This window comes from Berghia stephanieae, chromosome 9, assembly GCF_034508935.2.
Source record: "Berghia stephanieae isolate SIO BIC M18660-M18661 chromosome 9, UCSD_Bste_1.3, whole genome shotgun sequence".
NCBI lineage: Eukaryota > Metazoa > Mollusca > Gastropoda > Nudibranchia > Aeolidiidae > Berghia > Berghia stephanieae.
This window is the reverse complement of record NC_088368.1, coordinates 7943367-7962532: the sequence shown is the minus strand read 5'-3', so window position 1 is coordinate 7962532 and position 19166 is coordinate 7943367. Positions and strand designations below refer to the sequence as shown.

Sequence of the window (19166 nt, the reverse complement as noted above, 5' to 3'; positions counted from 1 at the left end):
AAAGGAATACATGACGGAATATTTTTCAAACATTTTCATTGTTCATTGTTCAGTTGATGAAAAGTTTTGACTCCTGAGCTGGATATCACAGAAAGCTTTGCCAAGTGGGTACCTAATTAGCTGTGTTAAGATGAAAAGGAAGAGTGAATGATATAAGTCAGAAGTTCCAAACTGCAGCAATATTTTGGTTTGAAAATACTGAATCATTAAAATAATTTCATTTGATTTGGCCCACTTTGATTTTAACCTGATCCCAAAATTGAGAGGACATCTTTAAGGATAGTATTTTATGATAGAAGAAGACGGTATGAAGACCACAATGATTGCTTTGAGGATGCTGGAAGAGGACTTTCATTGCCTTTGAAAGTTCGTTGCATCAATTCAAAAAAAATTGTAGAGTCGCTAACATTAAAAAGGTATAGTGGTTTTTAAATTGTGAGACAGGGAAAAAAAACAACTTTTGAAACAAACCTTTTATCGATTTAGGTTTTATATACTACTAAACAAACTATCTGATCTAAAATTAATGATAAGTTGCCATGCAATGACATTGGACAATTTATGTCTTGATTTATCCTTTAAAGAGCACCAAACCAATCTTGTTACTCATAGAAGACTAACCGGTATATCCTAGTCGACACTGACATCTGTATTGCATAGCATTGCCATCACCACCACCATCATTGTAACAAATACCATCATTTAAACATGGGTCTGGGATGCAAACATTGACTGGCACATCACACACCGGTCCTGTCCAGGCAGGAAGACAGTCACAGCTGTAACTATTGATACCATCTCGGCATGTACCATTATTCTGACATGGCTTCAATATGGTGCATTCGTCTATGTTGCCTTCACAATGTTTACCTGTTAAAAAATAGTCAAACATAAAGAGTCAAAACTTTAAAGGATTAAAATTCATATCTAAATCTCTAGTGAAATTTGTAGCCCAGAAATTGTTAAGATAAATGAAATGTGCTCCATCAAGAGCATAAAATTGGCTCACCTTTAAACACAGTCGACAAAAGTAATGGGATTAGAAACTGTCGTGTGTATTTTATCAATTAAAACATAAATCATCCAATAAGGATGTTGTTATCTGTTGACTCTCCATCTTATTCCCTCATTATTTGATTCAATGAATCTATTGTTGTTGTTTAAGATAAGCTTGCTAGACTATCAATGAGTCATAAAATGTGAGTATGCCAAGATAAGAATCTGATAAGTTACCGTTTTCACTGGAATATTTGATCTTTGATCTTGAAAATGTAAACCCTTGTTTCATAATAGTATTAATAGCACAAGACTATAAATAATAGCACAATGATCCAGTTGGTTCACTTCTTTTAATTTTACAAATCTAGCAATATTTGAATTTTGCCATTTTGAAATGAATATTGTATTTTGTGCATTTTTTATATGGGGCACTGTCAAAATTTCATGAGAGGTATTTGGAGGTTACTGAGTTGTTTTTATACAAAACAGTGCTTGACACAATTTCATTTAGGTGTTGACATATCTGATATGAGAGTTGTTTCTTTTGTTATTCTGCAGTGACAGTTTAATTTTCTGTGATGGGTTTTAAGCTGGAGGATAAGTTGAATATGTCAGGATTAATTATATGTAGGAATATGTCCCTATCTATTATTCCTTACACCAAGCTATTCATCTAGTCTTGTTTTTTGTTTTGTAGTTTGAAAGGTTTGGGTAAGAGTATTTTAAAGGAAGAAAAATCAGATCTAAACAAATGCATAAACCAACCTGTGTATCCAGAAAGACAATCGCACACAAAAGATGTTTCATTCAAACCAACATTGTCATCGGATGTATTATTCTTGATGTTAAAGGCAACAACACGGCAAGTGGAATTGTGGATACATGGATTTGGCAGGCAGGGAGATTTCTGTCTGGAACAATCTAAACCTGTGTATGCTATAAAAAGAAAACCAAATCAAAATTCAAGAAGACAAAATAATGGCAATCATATATTTGACCAACCACCTCAACCTGAAAAGTGAATGCAGATTCTCAATAATAATATGTATTCTAAATCTTAGTTAACATGGTTTCAACGATGATAATGAATGTAATTTAAATTTTGTAAACTTTAAAAAATCTAGTTTTGTTATTAAGATATAATTCAAATGTCATCATCTGGCTCATCCTGACATACACAAGCCTGTGTTTGGGTGTCATATTAACCTTATAATTTAAATTCATAGTTATCTATCTTCTACACTCAAAGCATATGACCTGAAGAATGAATCCTTCATCAAAAACTCTTATATGTTTTCTTGTAATTCATGAGTGGTAGAAAAATCATTGTGCAAGTCGCATAACCTATATGTCTGTCATTGCAATGAAAGCTGTAAGCCGTGGGCTAACAACCTAATTGTTTCAAATCATTTTCCAAACCTACAGGGATGTATATTTTTCCTTTGGGAAGTTAACAGTTAACTGATCCATTCACTATTCAGTAGCTATAAAATAGATTTATTTTTTGACTCTACCTTTAGAAAAATAGAGAAACATATTTTCAAAAATTGCTATGTCCAGTGCTTCCCTTAAACAATTTTGTTTAATAAAGTAAAACAATATAGCCGTGCATGAAAGCTTTTTGAAGAAGATAAGTATGAGATTCATTTAATAATTTAAATACAATTTAATTACTTATCAAAACAATAAATCGATATATGCAAACAAAAGAAGCAGCCTAGATAAGTTATATTATTCCAAAAGTCAACATCTAGGAATATTTTCGATAGCACTCATGAACTAAATTTCACCAGCAAGGCATTACCTTATTATGGCAAAAATTAATGTATCATTTATTTAAGATTCAAAGTTGTGGTGACACATTAGTTCAATTGATGGATAGTTCAACCCACCTAGTTTGATCCATGTCAAATATCTGACCCATGCATCAAATCAGTATTATGTCAGAGTGAACCAGATGCTTTCTTTTTGTCAACAAACTACATCAATTGTCCTTTATTAAACTTATAAACATAAAAGTTTCATTATAAATTGTAAATTTACTTTTGACAACTAAACTATCCTGAAATTATCCTTTTGAGGCAGTGGGTCACATTTTGAGTCTTGAAAGCTTTTCTCCAATCAGTAATTGGAGTTCTGATTTAATATAGAACGGACTGAGAGTGTGCAAGTGAATGAAATAACACCCTAACTAGAGAGTTTTGTTTGTTTGTTGCTTTAGGTCTCTTCCAACACAATTGAGGTTATATGAGAGACCGCTGAAACAAAAAAAACAAGCAATCTAGCAAGAATAGTACAAATGTAAATCAAAATCATAACCTAAAGATATCATAAGCTAAATTATAAATAACCAAGAACAAACAGGCAGAAGATTTACAGAAAAAAAAAAATCCCCTGTCAAAAATACAATCACAAACCGAAGAAGCAGGATAGGCTAGTAAAGAGAAGAAGAAACGACATCACTATCGGATCGTACACCCATGCGAACATCATAGGTATATGATTCAAGGGTGATGCTCCCATCCAACCACCCGCCTAACTAACTAGAGAGTAACAAACCACGAAACTGAAGGCTTCATACACAGAAATAAATGTGAACGTTGGTTTTGCAGGCTTGATGACTACTTTTTAATTTACAAATAGTGACTACAAATTTTATCTAATGGGAATAACTCACCATCAGGACACTGACAGGAAAAAAATTCTTCACTATCTAAATTGTTTTCCACACAAGTCCCTCCATTTTTACAGGTGTCATTATTGCAGAAGACAATTCTTTCCTGACACGAGGGCCCTTTCCATGGCGCAGGGCATACACAGCTTTTGGGAGTGGAAGGATAATGACACTATTATCTTCATCACCATCAATATCATCATCATCTATTATTATTCATATCATTATTGTTATTACTATTATTATCATTATTATATTATTATTATGATGATGATGATGATGATGATTATTATTATTATTATTTTTATTATTATTATTATTATTATTATTATTATTATTATTATTATTATTATTATAATGATAAGAACAACAACAATAATAATAACAATAATAATAATAATAATAATAATAATAATAATAATAATAATAATAATAATAATAATAATAATAATAATAATAATAATAATTATAATAATAATAATTATTTTATTATTATTTTCACACACCCCGCTTATACACTACACATTCCCAAAAAAATAGGATTTCTTCTAACCACTCCACTCAATCACACACTTCTCCGCTTAATTGCTACACCTTGATTGGAGAAAAATATCTTAAAAATTCAGAAAAAAGTTATGAAAATGTGTTTCTCATTAAACCATTTGCGGACATTAATATTGAATTACTCATAAAAAGCTTTCCCATCAATGCAATTCCACTGTCCCTCTGATTCTGACTAGGTCAGATGCTTATGACAGCAAAGGATTACCTGACACGACAGGCTAATTGACTCAGCACTCGCTGTCTGCATCACAAGGTGTGAACCGGGATTACAGTTCACTCAATGCTGGGTGTTTGTATACATTGTCTGACCACTCAATTGCAATTCTCTACCTGTACATTATTTTCCTTTGATGGGCCGTGAACAATAAGAAAGAATTACAGCGAAGAAGGTTCGCATCTCATTTTAAAAATTAATGGATACAGTCCCTGTCTTCGTTGATACACTCAAAGGTGAGTCTTTTGAATTGTTTACCCATATGTTCATTTAATGAATAAATCCGACAATCAGATTCAAAGAAATCAAAATTTAACCAATGAATTGCCTTACATGGTCATTGCCTTATTTGAAAATGAATCAAAACCCCAAAAGACTGCATCACATATAAAAAGATTGTGTCATCACAATTTACCATCATTAAAGCAATGGCTTCCCCAAAGCTCAGAGATCTGACTCTTCAACAGAAACTTCAATTGACTGCAGATGCAGTATCAATTCCAAAGCAAATGCAAGGCCAGCTAGCTACGAAGTACGGTGTATCAAGAACCCCAGTCTCTCCTTTGCTAAAAAACAAGGATGACAAAGCAAGTAACAGATCAAATCTGGGAGGAAAACGACAAGAGATGGCTAGCAAGGCGTCATTGAAAACGTCTTAGTCATGTGGATGGGATATAAGTTCAACCAAGGCGCTCGACTGTCTGGAGGCCTAATCAAGCAAAGGCAACTGACTTGGCATCAACTCAAGGCACGTCTTTCTCCCCATCAGAAGGCTGACTCTTGATATGGAAAGGTTGACACATTGTCATGTTAAAAAAGAACATGGAGTAAAACATGTTACTGATGTCTCTTCTGTCAACCAATGGAGTGATGAAGTTTTGAAACAACTTCTTCAGAAATACGACTCTAATGATATTTACAAAGCAGACAGGACACAGCTGTACTACTGTGGATTCCCTGATAAAGGCCTTTGCTTCAAACAAGATGAGCTCAGTGGTGAAAAAATGATGAAAGAACAAATCACAGCGATGATGTGTGCCAATATGACAGGCACTGACAAAGTTCCTCTTCTGATCATTGATAAGTTAATCTATTCAAATGTGTGCATATTATGAACGTTTTTCAATATGTATGTTGGTAAATAATATCTGTATGTATGTGTGTGTGTGTGTGTGTGTGTCTGTGTGTGTGAGTATTTAACAAGTTGATATATTTTTTTCCCCTGAAATTACTATAAATCTTCATCAAATGTCTAGATGACCGGCACGGTATTCACTAATTGGATTGAACAGTGGGACCAACAGCTTGGTGAAAGAAAAATTTTGCTTTTCCCAGAGAACTGCACCGCCCATCCAAAAAACTTGGAACTGAAGAACATAAAAATTGTTTTTGTTGCACCCAAAACTGCCGGTCTGATCCAACCCATGGACCAAGGAATCATAAAGAACTGGAAAGAACATTATAGGTCTTTGTTGAATTCGAGAATTCTTGCAGCTCTTGATGCAGACGAATCCACCAACGCCTAGACAATTGCCAGAAAATTTACCATTCTGGAAGCAATCTACCTTGCCAAAGCTGCATGGGAACAGGTAAAGACATAGACTATTGTTAACTGCTTTATCAAAGCAGGGTTCAAATGCAGTGACAACCAACAGCCATATGAAATCAATAATGTTGTTCCAGTTCCACACAGCTTTTCGGCCGAAACATTTGATCAATTCATTACAATGAACTAGCAATATACCCATCAGCATTGAACTGATATCTCAGCAACTACTGAACTCCGTTCATCCACACAAAAGACAAAGCCTGGATAATGAAGATGAGGACGAGTTATCAGAATGTGACACACCACCTCTGACAAACACTGAAAAACTTGACATGGTAGACAAACTACAGTGCTTCATCCAAGAAGAATGCTTGACAGATGATCTACAAACATTGGCAAGATTGGAAACAAGGATTTATCAACAGCTTGCACCGAATGGAAAGCAATCAACACTTCACTATTACTATTCTTACAAACAATAATGTTACATTTTGTTGTTGATAAAACACGAAAAAGAAAAGGAAAAAAAAAAATAAAAACAAAAGGAAAAAAAAAACAACCCAAAAACAAAACTTCTAATGAGGCCATTTCGTGAACATGACAGTCCCAAACCCGTAGAAAACTAAGCAGGGAAGATCCTACATGAATGGAATATGAAAGCTGGTGCTTAGATGCTATTTTTAGCCCTAATCGCACAATCTGCTTAATTGACATACTAACCCGAACTCCCAAGGGTGTGCGATTAAGAGGAGTTGACTGAATTATTAATATCACTGGTATTATTATTGTCGTTATTATTATTATTATTATTATTATTATTATTATTAATTATAATTATTATTATTATTATTATTATTATTATTATTATTATTATTATTATTATTATTATTATTATCATTATTATTACTATTATTATTATTATTATTATTATCATCATTATCATTATTATAATTAATGTCATTATTCACCATCATCATCATCATCATAAAAAAAAAAGGATTTGGAAACAAAGACCTCTAAAACTCTATGGGATTCCATTGGGATTGGATTATACAAAATAAAAAAGACCATAGCCATCAAATTGGCTTGCAACAAAGAAGTCAATATATATTGGGCAAAATAATTAAGCAGCATATGATGTCAGCCTTACCGAAATCCAGGTATCTGATCAATGCACTGTCCATTATTATTGCATACCGATGGGATGGTCAGGCACTCGTTGATATTAGAATCACAATTCTTGCCTGTCCAATCTTGGTTACACTCACACCTATAATCTAGGTATTAAAATAAATTGCAAATTAAAACATAACAAATACCTACATCTAACTAACAATGAAAAAAACTATAAACCCCTCCTATAAAATGCCAGATCAAAAAAAAATCAAAATGGTTTGTAAATTGTTCAGAACAAATTTAATCCAAAATTGTTGGAACTGATTATTGAGTCCATAGTCTTGTTTCATTTTATAATTGTGATTGACTTTAACTACTGTCATTTGCCACTCTCAGTTAAATGACAGGATATAATCCATAGTCTGTTTCATTTTATAATTGTGATTGACTTTAACTACTGTCATTTGCCACTCTCAGTTAATTGACAGGATATAAATATTAAGTTAAGTGATTCAAGAGTGAATGAGTACAATGAAGGCTATTGTAAATTTGCCAATATAAACATTGCACATAACCGGCTATATGTTCTGAAATTTTTTTGATAATGCTTCAAATGGTCTGCTAAAAGAACAAATGTATTGTGGAAACATTGAGTATGAACTCTTGTTTATTGTTGTTTATTAATTCAGATATTATTAAACTTTTTGATGTTTTAAGGCCTTATAAATTTGCTCACTGAATGCAACATTTCTCCCAATAAGTTTGTGACTACATAAGCAATATAAAAAAGGTGCCTGTGTTCCCACTTTTTGCGACCTTTTCAGCTTGATTCATTATGTTTTTTAACTTTGGTTTTTGCCTGTAGTCAGTTGGTACCTAGGTGTTGGGAATTGCTTTATAAGGAGCACTCGAGCAACGGTTCTTTTTTGGGAGTGGATTGCGGATTTTGAACCACTTGCTTTGGCTTGCTGCTATGATACAAATTAAAGAAACGAGACCTGAAATAAGACCTAGCTGTCTCGTATTTTGTATGCATGCAAGTTAGTAATAGTGCAGCAAACCAAATTGTAAATTCCTTGCCAATCAAAAAAAAAAAGGAACAGCAATGCTGCGTTTAAAGAAAAAAACAAACAAAAATCCAATTTGGAGATGCTCACTGAAAGTGTATCTTGTGATACACCAAGAGTTATTCTATTATCATTCTACAAATGTGGTGATGCCCACTGAAATCCTGTCATACCACAGATATATATTCTATTGTAATACCCTAGGGCCCATTAAAATCCATGATTATTATCATTGCATTACTGCAAAACCTTTATCATTTTTTTGGTGCGACATACATGTTGATTCCTATGATGGAAAAATAACAATGGTCAAAGTGTGCAATATTATGAGCTAACTTGCAAAACTTATATGTCAAGTTGGTATCGTTTTTAATCTATGATTTAGCTGATTTTCAATGCTGAACTTATAAGTGGGAAGTAAAAAAGTAACCAATTATGAGGATAAGGTGATTGCTTTTTCTAAAACCAAAATTTGAATTAGCAGGTTTTGCAAGGAAAATAAGGACCAGAGATATTTTACCTCCTTCATATTTATAAATAGGCATAGGAAATATTGTGAATGCTTTATTTCATGATGAACTCAAGAGATTGAAGGCTATGTTTTCAACTTGCATACCATCTGCTCCTTCTACAGTACACTTGGCTTCATTCTGACAGGGATTTTCCCAGCATGCATCCATTTTTGTCTCACACAATCTTCCAGTAAAACCCTCTTGACAGTCACATTTAAATTTCTCTCTCTCCTCCAACTCAGCATCTTCTGGATCAAATGGCAGATCTTGGCAAGTCCCCTTATTGAGGCAGGGGTTGGATAAGCAGTCGTAAACATCCCCCTCACATCTGACTCCAACGTAACCATCCAGGCATTCACACCAGAAGCCTGAGCTGTTGATATGATTGTTACATTTACCACCGTGAACACAAGGATTAGGGATGCAGGAGTCCATGCTGGTGCTACAAGATTCATCTGGAATTTGCAAAAAAAAAAAATATTTTCTTAACAGTGTCAATATCCTTGTTTCTTTTAACATTTTGTTTTCTATTTTCCACTTTTCAACTGTACTCTTGCATAACCCTTATGTGAAATACTTTGAGGCCAATGTCCTACTAAACGGTTGCAAGTTATTGTTACTGCCAATTATATACTATGCAGATACACTCTTTATTGGGCATCATGTCTATTAAAATACTTTAATACTATTGCTGTTGCTGCTATCTCATAAACCATCTGAAAGTTTTATATGAGACTGTGATGAAGTCGTAGATTCAATTTTAGAAAACAAAACAACATATGACTACAAAAAATGAAGTCTGTACCCCTCATCGGTAACATAGCAATGAAAATTTCTTTAGTGGCAGTATTTTAGTCTTCCATAAAAAGGTGTTTTAATTTGTCTTAAATTGAAATTTTATACAGAGTTGACCGTAGGGGTAATAGTAAATAGGCCTAAGGCCTATCTCTCTTGTTAAAAATATTTAATCCATGCTGCAAATATTTTTCCTTGCCTTTGACACAGCTTGCATGGAATACAGTAAGTTTAAAACATCATCAAAAAGGTTTTTTTTTCTCTCCTTTAGTCAAATACTTTGATGAGCCTTGAAACGGCTGTGTACTTGTCACTATGGGATCCTGATAGGTCAGTTTGCAGATCACTCACTTTACAAGCAAAGGGACCAAGATCAATCCTGGGTTCAATCGAGATTCTTTTCTGACCCCCTTGTCCATCCAGCAGGGATTAGGTAGCTGGGTCCATTAGATCTGGTGGAAAGTACATTACGATAGACTAGCATCCTACCCAAAGGGTAGCAAATGATTGTTATTGTCCATTTCACACTATAGAAACCGGGATAAGCCCAGCTCCAAGGGCCAATGGCTATGAAGGACTACTCTTATTTTACATGTTACTGTCTTTTTATAGCTAAACGTCTCACCAACCTGTAAATGGAGTGGGGCAAGTGCACGTATGTCTGTCGACCCCTGGTGTACATTTTCCTCCATTCAAGCATGGCCTGATTCGACAGTCATAAATATCAGCATCACAGAGATCCCCTGTTTTCCCTGGAGGACAATGACAACTGGAAACAGAGTCATATCAGTGTAGCGATAGATGATAATAGCAATGACAATGCCAACTATAATGGTTATGACAATAATTATGATGACGATGATGGTGGTGGTGGTAATGCTGCTGCTGCAGATTGTGGTGGTGGTGGTGGTGGTGGTGGTTGTAGCAGTGACGACAACGATAACAACAATGATAATGATGAATACACAAGTGATGTTCATGTCAAAACTATTGATGGCACACACCTACAAGAAAACAATCAACCTCTTAAATCAGAACATTTTGTCAACTGGATTGTGACTCAAAGATACCATCTTAACTAAAACTCACTAATAACTTATCAAATGCAGTTTGATAGCATTATGACTGGATTGTACCATTACTGACAAATAAATTCAAACATCGGTATGACATAATGTTCCTTTGTTTTTAAAAAGTATGGTCTGCATTTTTGCCCTTCAGTTAAAATAAGAATAATAATAAGCATATTTCTATAGCGCCTTTCGTCGAAACCTCAAAGCACTTTTTTTAAAAAAAAAGGACATTGTTTACCCAGGTAACAATAACATTGTGTGACCAAATTAACCAATATCAAAACATTAAGAGAATATAACGGGCATCAAAGACATCCTCAATACATAAGTCACATACAAAACATTTAAAATTCAATTAAGGAAATATTTTCTGAAAAGATGGCTTTTCAGGTTTAAAAAAACAAAAAACTATTGAGCTCGAAAATCTCACATAACAAAATATTTCATTCTCCCATTGACGCTTTGACTTTCTTCTTTTCCATGCATTTCAGAGTAAGCTTAAGTCAACAGATTGTTTCTCAAGTGTTCTTAAAATATTTGCTTGGGTTTAAGACACAAAAGAAGCCCTAAACAGAGAGACATTGCATGGATTGAATCCCCCAGAGAAAGAAAGTTGGGAGACCAAACGAGACACAAAGATGATTATTAAACAAAGAGGCGAAAATAACAGGATTGTCAAAGGAGTACAATTGCCCTCACCAAAATCGTGGAGAAAAGTTAGCAAGTCAGTCTACAGATGCTATACTATCTGCAAACCATTAAGGTCTATTTCAAATCCTTTCCTGGCATTTTGAGAAGAATTCTGCTGTCTTTATGGTTTTAATTTTGTTTTTCCTGAATTAACAATCCTCAGAAATAAAGAGTTGTGTGAAACATTAGGAGCGAAGTGACTATTTAAAATCTCAGTTAGAAAAATATACCACCAGGAAACCTAATTGTTTTAATAAATGCTAATATAGCTAGATCTTACTGAATCAGAATTCAGAACAAGAACTCGTAGTCTCACTACAATGTTAAAAATAATCTGTGAACAGACACCCTAAATCGCCTTATATGAAGTAAAAATAGCATGAAGCTCATAAGCTGTGCAACACGACTGATAATACTTCAGAAATATGATATCTGTTTCACACAGGAATCTTAACCAGTACCTACTGATATTCATTTTTTCTTAAGACCATTATTGACCAGAACTACCTAAATATCTCCACAGTTCATGAGTTTTGAGATAGACTAAGGCAATAAAATCCTCAGTCAAAAAATGATCTGCAGCATAAACATCAAACTGTTATCTTCTGTGTACATAACAGATATGAATAACACGTATGAAATTTTGCTTTTACCTGAAACCATTGACTTGGTCTCGGCATTGTTGATAGGCTGAACATGGAGACCCGCTGCATTCATCAATATCCATTTGACATGTCTGTCCAGTGAATCCAGGTATACAATTGCATGAATATCCACCTGGAGTTGGTTCTGAGCAAGTCCCATTATTAAGGCAAGGCTGACTAGCACATTCTTTAATGTCATCTTCACAATTCTTTCCTGTATAACCTATTGGCAAAAATATGAAGCAATTTAAAACTGCTCTTTTAAAACTTATAACTTCCCTCTTGTAACAATATCTCATAACAGGAATTAAAAGCAATCAATGATCGATGATGAAACTCGTTTTGTACTGTTTTATATATTTCTTTGTCCAACAACAATTGGCAATCACAAAAAATTTCCAAGTTCTCAAATAATGAATTTGCTCTTATTTTCTTATTTATACTTACTTACTAAGAGATACTTAGAGATGATTTCCAGCACAGGTTCTCAATGATCCTCTAAGCTGGACTCAGGTGTCATCTTTGTTTCTTCCAGTTGCAGATTACCGTGAAGACAGAATGTGATGCTAGCCTTGTAATCATAGTAGATTTCTTGGTTTTTCCAATAGCTATCCAGTCTGTTCTTGAATGTGTTAAGGGAATCAGCACTGACAACTTTCTCTGGTAGACTGTACCACACTTGCGCACATCTAGTCTGGCCCTTTGTGTGAAAAGTTTCTTAGAAGTGCCCCTTGTTCCTGTCCTCAGGGAGTGCTCGGGCCAGGGTTTAAGTAGATTACCAGCTTTTTGGTCATACTTTCCATTTAACATTTTGTACACTTCTATCATGTCACCTCTTATTCTTCCATTTATGTATGGATTTTCAAAATTCAAAATGTATTTTCCAAGACTATCAGAATACTTTATGAATAAAGACACCTATTTTGAATATTAATTGTCTGTTTTGGTACCTAATACTAGTTTCGATGAAAAGTTCGACACATTTGAAAATTGACTTAACTGAATAATCTTTCATTTTTTCCTTTTATCTTCATTTCTCTTGGGGGTGGGACTGGATTTTTAAAAATCGATTTAATTGAAAATCGATTTCAGTGGCCTTGACTTATGTGGTGTTAATTGTACAGAGAAGAAGGGAGTTTCTCAACCAATTATCACATTTGATATTAAACTACATATCGAGCAAATGAAGCTTTGAATTACTTATTGATTAATATAAATACATACCAGCTGCGCAAGTGCATGTATAACTTGTGCCATAGTTGATACATGTAGCTCTATTGCGACAAGGATTGGCAGAGCACAGATTGACTTGAGTCTCACAATGGTCACCATAATATCCAGGCTTGCAAAAACATTCATAGCCACCTTGGGATAGATAAAAAATAATTCATATTTTGAATTTTAAAAGACAATCCATATTTTACTCTTTTATTATATGTGATGCATTGCATTAATTTATAGCAATATATCAGAAAGAATCAAATAAAGAGAGCAATATTGGCTTTGAAGAAGCTTAATCGCATATCTGTTATTGCACTCCTGGACAAAACAGAAAGATGTGATGTTGGGTCAAAGTGGAAGCTTGAAAAAGGTTTAGACCATTTCTATGACCTACCAAGCGGTTTACCAATACAGATCCCATTGTCTCCACACACATCTGACATCTGACATTCCTGGACAACCCCTTGACATTGTGGGCCAGCAAATCCATCAAGGCATTCACAACGGAAATTGTTGATGAGGTCTACACACTTGCCACCAAAGAAGCAAGGAGAACTGTCACATTCATTTATCTCTGTCTCACATAGAAGACCTTTATATCCTGTGATAGGCATAAGAAATTGATTATAAATGGTTATTTATTAGTATCAACCGTTAGAATATAGTTAAGGCTATTAAATTGCGATTTGTATAAAAGCAACAGAATTCTTTAAAATGGTCAAAAATAATACAGCATTGCTAAAGAGTATTTTCTGCCACAACCATTATCATGAATAAAAATTCTGAAATTCAAAGAGTGATAGGCAAGAGGTTGATTGATCAACATTATCATCAGTACAATGATAATAATAGGACTAAAAATATGTTTCAAGAGGATAATGGAGTCATTTATGAAAGCTTCCTGATTTATCGGTTAAACAAAAACACACAACAATTCCTTGACACCATAATCGTGTTTGTGAAATAAGACAAAGATATATCAGGGAGAGTACAACCTCTGTATAATCAGCTGATATCACTGATAGTCATAACTTTTATCTTATTGCACCTCACACCATCCTTTGTTCTCAAAATAGTGTTAAGTCAGCACTGGCTGTGAAGTAATAATTTTACATTAGGCCATGAAAAAGATTTTATACATTTTAATATTGTCACATGACCATTAGTAGAATTATACCATTCAACCAAACAGGTGAGTCACTATAATACATTTGAAATCACATCCCACAAGTGTTAAAGACTCTTCTGATGTACCTATCTAGCCTAAGTTTGATTTTGTTTTAACTTCACACGATATTTTACCATTTTCATCAACTACGATATGACTTGGGCTATATCAACTTAGGCTTTGCTATCACTGTCTCTATTTGAAAACGTAAGATATCATGTGTGGTTAGAGAGAAAAAAATCCCAACTCCAGGGGATTAATAGCAAGACTTAATTTCTTTCAAATTATTATTATTTATTATTTTTAGTGATGTAACTTCGGAAGCCCAACTTGCATTGTTCTTACATCTCTCTTGGTGCCAACAGTGACTTTGCAGTTATTATATAAATGGATTTGCCACCTATTATATAACCTAATTTGTGTTGGAAAGGGCGTCAAACTTTAAACATTTCATTACCTGGTTTACATTGACAAGTAAATCCACCAATTGCATTTTTACAGACAGCTGCATTCAGACACACTTTTTCCTCTCCCTGGCACTCATCAACGTCAGAAGCACAGGTTGGACCAGTGAATGTAGAGGGACATTGACACGTGAACCCATCAAACTTATCGGTACAGTTTCCACCATTCTGACATGGTTGAGGCTGGCATTCATCTTTCTCCTGGGAATGAAAGTATATAAAATGTGATCAACTTAAGGGAGATGAAAATAATAAATACCTAACATCATTCTTAATTCCAAAAAGAAAATTCATTTTTAAGGGTTTTCTCCCAAAACATTGTTTTTTGAACTTTAAAAAAACCCACAAAAAAAACCTGAGTATTAGATCTGGATTGCGAATTGAGAAGTGGGGGTTAAGTTTCCATCCCAAGGAAAAAAAAACAAGATATTGGCAGCAGAGCTTAAACTGAGATCCTCAACTTGACCATCTGGCCAAAAGCTCACTCAGATGAGCAATATAACGACAAACTGGCATTTAGTTGGTCTGCATCTCTTTGGGTCTGATTAATCTGGTGGAGAGCACAATACGATCCAAAAGACCACGAGGAATTATTATAGTCCTTTAATCATTAAAACTGGCTCTAAGGACCTTATACTCTGAAAACTAATAATACTATTTTAACCAGTTGTAGTTGATAACGGTGGGCAGGGTGGGCAAAGACCAGTCTGTTTTTCAAGTAATAAGTTTATATACAACATCTAAATAACAATCTTATTCATTCGAGTGAAGTTAAGCTGTTAAAATCAAATTCATACCTTATACAATAATAACTTTTGGTGTATTTTAGATGTATTCCATTAATCGAGCACTCCACAATAAATTGAGCAGGATATGCTCCTGCCTGTTCCATATGTCCTCTACCCACTTACTTACAACTTCATCACCATCTCTGAGAAACACGGCTTAATCCAATTTCACTGTCTTTCCCATTGTGTCTAGGGTGGACAAAATGCATAAATTTCTTGTTTGCCGACCTTCTCTGAACCCTATACAGAGTTTATTGATAAATGAATTAAAACTTAAATAATGTTCAGCTTGTCATGATAGTATTAGGAAAATATCTGTAGGAAGGTCCGAATATTGTACTTATTTTATATAGAGTCGTTCCTCCCCTTATCGACCATTTTTCCGACCTACCAAATAGACAACACACAAGAGTTTTTGTTTTGTTACATCTGGCTCTCATCTATTTTTTAAAATTATAGGCCTACTACTACATTATTAGTGTGGAAATTACCATAGATCAAAACAATCAACAATCAAAAGTGTGTAGGTGCACGTGCAAATGAATTTGGCAATAGGGTAGTCTGCCAGATGGTCATTTGCAAAGTCATAAATCATGAAAGAATTAAAAAATAAAATGTCATATCTCGATTCAATTCTAAATAAACTTTTCATCATCTGGTTCACACCAACATAATGCCAGATTGAGGAGACGGGTAACATATATCAAACTTTCACAAGTTTTTGGAGAGGGAATCCAAGAGCTTTACATTGCCCTCTGGGAATGGGATTCTATGTGGGCTCATAAAGCTAGAGCTCTGGAGTTAAAAATTACTTAATTTTAGGAGAACCTAACATAATTTTGTTTTCTCACCTTTTCACAAAATCTACCTTCCCATCCTGACAAACAATCACATGTATAATTCCCCAACCCATCATTACACTTCGCATTATTTTGACATTGATGGGTTGATGGTGTACTGCAATCATCGTCTCCAATTATTTCACAAGAGTTTCCAGAGTAACCGTCCAAACACTGACACTTGGGACCATCTGCTGTGCCAGAACATTGGCCTCCATTATAACAAATTGTGTTAGAACACTGAGCATGTGTACCTGAATGGGACAAACAAAAATTCATTTATAAATCATTCTCTTCCCAAACTCTAACAAAGACATTCAAAACACAATAAGATAAAAATATAATAATGACAATTGTGTATGACTGTGAAGTTATAAGATGAGGTGACACATTGTTTTATCTGCCATCTCGACTACAATAATGTCATGTTAAATGTATCAAAGAATGGAAATTAACACTTTAGACAAACAAATAAGAGAATGCTCTGAATTACTATGTATATATACAAAATACAAATTTGTAACGACTACAAACGATATGTGTAGTCTTTATAGGTTGTTCCAATGGAGGCTACAAGTGAAATCGGTTAATTGGAACGATTTCTGCATAACGTTGTTGTTCCAATAAAGTAACTTCCACTGTACAAGACAGAATTTCAAATTAAGTTAAGCACCAGTCTAATTATGTTACAAGGTCAGTTCTGAAATTAAGCTATTCTGACATCAAGGTTCCATCAGCAGAAAAAAATTCAACACCTTTTCCAGACAAATAAACGAAAGAATGAACGACATCACATAAATGGTAAGGTGCATTGTTGATGTGGTGAAAGAGTTATGATGATGTGTTGGTGGCAGTTGTAGTAGTCGAGGTAGTGATGATGATGTCATGGTGGTAGTGATGATAGTGATGTGGTAGTGGTTTTTATTGTGTAGTAGTGGTGGTGATGAAGATGATGATGAGGTGGTAATGGTAGTATGGTTTGTGGTGATAGACAATATGACAATGATGACGACGATGATAATGATGTGGTGGTGGTGTAGGAGTTATAGTAGTGGTGGTATTGATGATGATGATGATGTAGTGGTGGTGGCTGTAGTACCGGTGGTAGTGATGGTTATGATGTGGTGACGGTTGCAGTAGGGGGAGGTAGTGATGATGAGGTTGATTTGGTGGTGGCTGTAGTAGTGGTGATGATGATGTGGTTGCAGTAAGTAATGATGATTATGTGGTGGTTGCAGTAGTGGTTGTAGCGATGATAATCATGAACATGATGATGATGATGATGATGATGATGATGATGAAGCTGTCAATGAGGTGGTGATTGTTGTAGTAGCAGTAGTGGTGGTGATGATGATAATGATGGTGATGATGATAATGATGATGATGATGATGATGATGATGATGATGATGGTGATGATGATGATTTGGTGGTGGAGTTGTATTAATGGTGGTATTGATGATGATGATGTGTTGGTGGTTGTAATACTGATTGTGGTGATGAGGATAATAATGATGATGTGGTGGTGGTTGTAGTGAGATGTGGTGGTATTAGTGATGATGATGTTGTGGTGGTGGTGGTTGTGGTAATGAAGATGATGATGATATGATGATGATGGTGATGATGTGGTGGTGTTGGTGGTTGCAGTTGTGTTGGTAGTGACGACGACAATGATGATATGGTGGTGGTTGCCGTTGTAGTGGTAGTGATGATGTGATGGAAGAGTTGTAGTAATGGTGTTGGTGGTGATGATGATGATGTGGTGGTGGTAGTGGTTTCAGTAGTAGGTGTTAATGATGATGATGGTGAAGATAATTTGGTGGGGGCTGCAGTAGACCTGAACAAATTATGGTTTAAAAGGTTGGTTTTACAAATTTGAATGAGGTGGACAGAAGTTAAGTTAAATGAGACATGAAAAAGATTGTGAAGGCACGCTCAAGGCAGCAGCCTCTTATGGTTTTCACACTATGTTATGACGATCGACCCAATCAGCAAAGTCTGGTCCGCATTCGTGCACCGTCGCAAACCCGCCGGGCAGCATCGTCACAACACACCGTTCGACTAGATAGATGCTCTGCCGTCTCAGGTTCTTGCCCACAGCGGGTACATGTTGGACAGGTAGAAAGACCCCACCGATGAAGCGCACTGGCCGTGAGGCAGCTCCTCGACCGAAGCCGATTCACAGTCACCCAGTGTCTCCTCTTACTGGTCAAGGCGAATTGGGGTTTTCAAGGACTTGGTACGCAGAGGGCGCGCGTCTCTACAAAATAATTTCATGTGCAACTTGGAATTTATTCAGGATTATTGAGTAAGAAGTATCTTTCGATAATGCAGATGCATCTTTAAATCTAAACTGTTTTTAAATGTAGGATTTAATTTCTTTTCTTTTTAATCGTCGAAATAAGTCGACAGTATTGTTGACTTTACTTTGAGTGAGTGGGAGTAAGTGGCCAATGTCGCACGAAGTGGCACTTCATTCTTAAACAAAATAGTAAGTCTACTAATTACCATTACGAATAATAGGAGCTTACGGAATGCCTCCCTAAACAATCACCAGCTCATGACAAGGGATGAAAATAAATGGAAAAAAATTGCCACTTTCTCGTTCCATAGTTTAAGTGAATCAAATTCGAAGAAGCTGCAGACGATCAACTTAACAAAACAGGAAGTAGGGTGTTATCGATATCGGGTACTGTGATACTGATGTTTATTTCGTACACCCGATATTGAATGAGACCTTCCGATAGAACAGTAAAGTTGGTGCCCCAAACGTAAACAATAACAAGTTGCT

General features: G+C 35.0%; 1 protein-coding gene across 1 annotated transcript in view; it reads right to left on the bottom strand.

Moving 5' to 3' along the window:
- LOC144979616 (uncharacterized) overlaps window positions 1-19166 on the bottom strand; it is a 70840-nt gene that overhangs the window by 44714 nt on the left and 6960 nt on the right. Inside the window, exons 2-12 of the mRNA XM_078926414.1 lie at window positions 16390-16631; window positions 14744-14951; window positions 13513-13719; window positions 13122-13262; window positions 11907-12120; window positions 10120-10259; window positions 8800-9150; window positions 7151-7277; window positions 3677-3819; window positions 1765-1935; window positions 622-870 (exon numbers count right to left, since the gene is read on the bottom strand). Coding sequence (XP_078782540.1) covers window positions 622-870; window positions 1765-1935; window positions 3677-3819; window positions 7151-7277; window positions 8800-9150; window positions 10120-10259; window positions 11907-12120; window positions 13122-13262; window positions 13513-13719; window positions 14744-14951; window positions 16390-16631 — 2193 coding nt within the window. The remainder of the gene's footprint in view (window positions 1-621; window positions 871-1764; window positions 1936-3676; window positions 3820-7150; window positions 7278-8799; window positions 9151-10119; window positions 10260-11906; window positions 12121-13121; window positions 13263-13512; window positions 13720-14743; window positions 14952-16389; window positions 16632-19166) is intronic.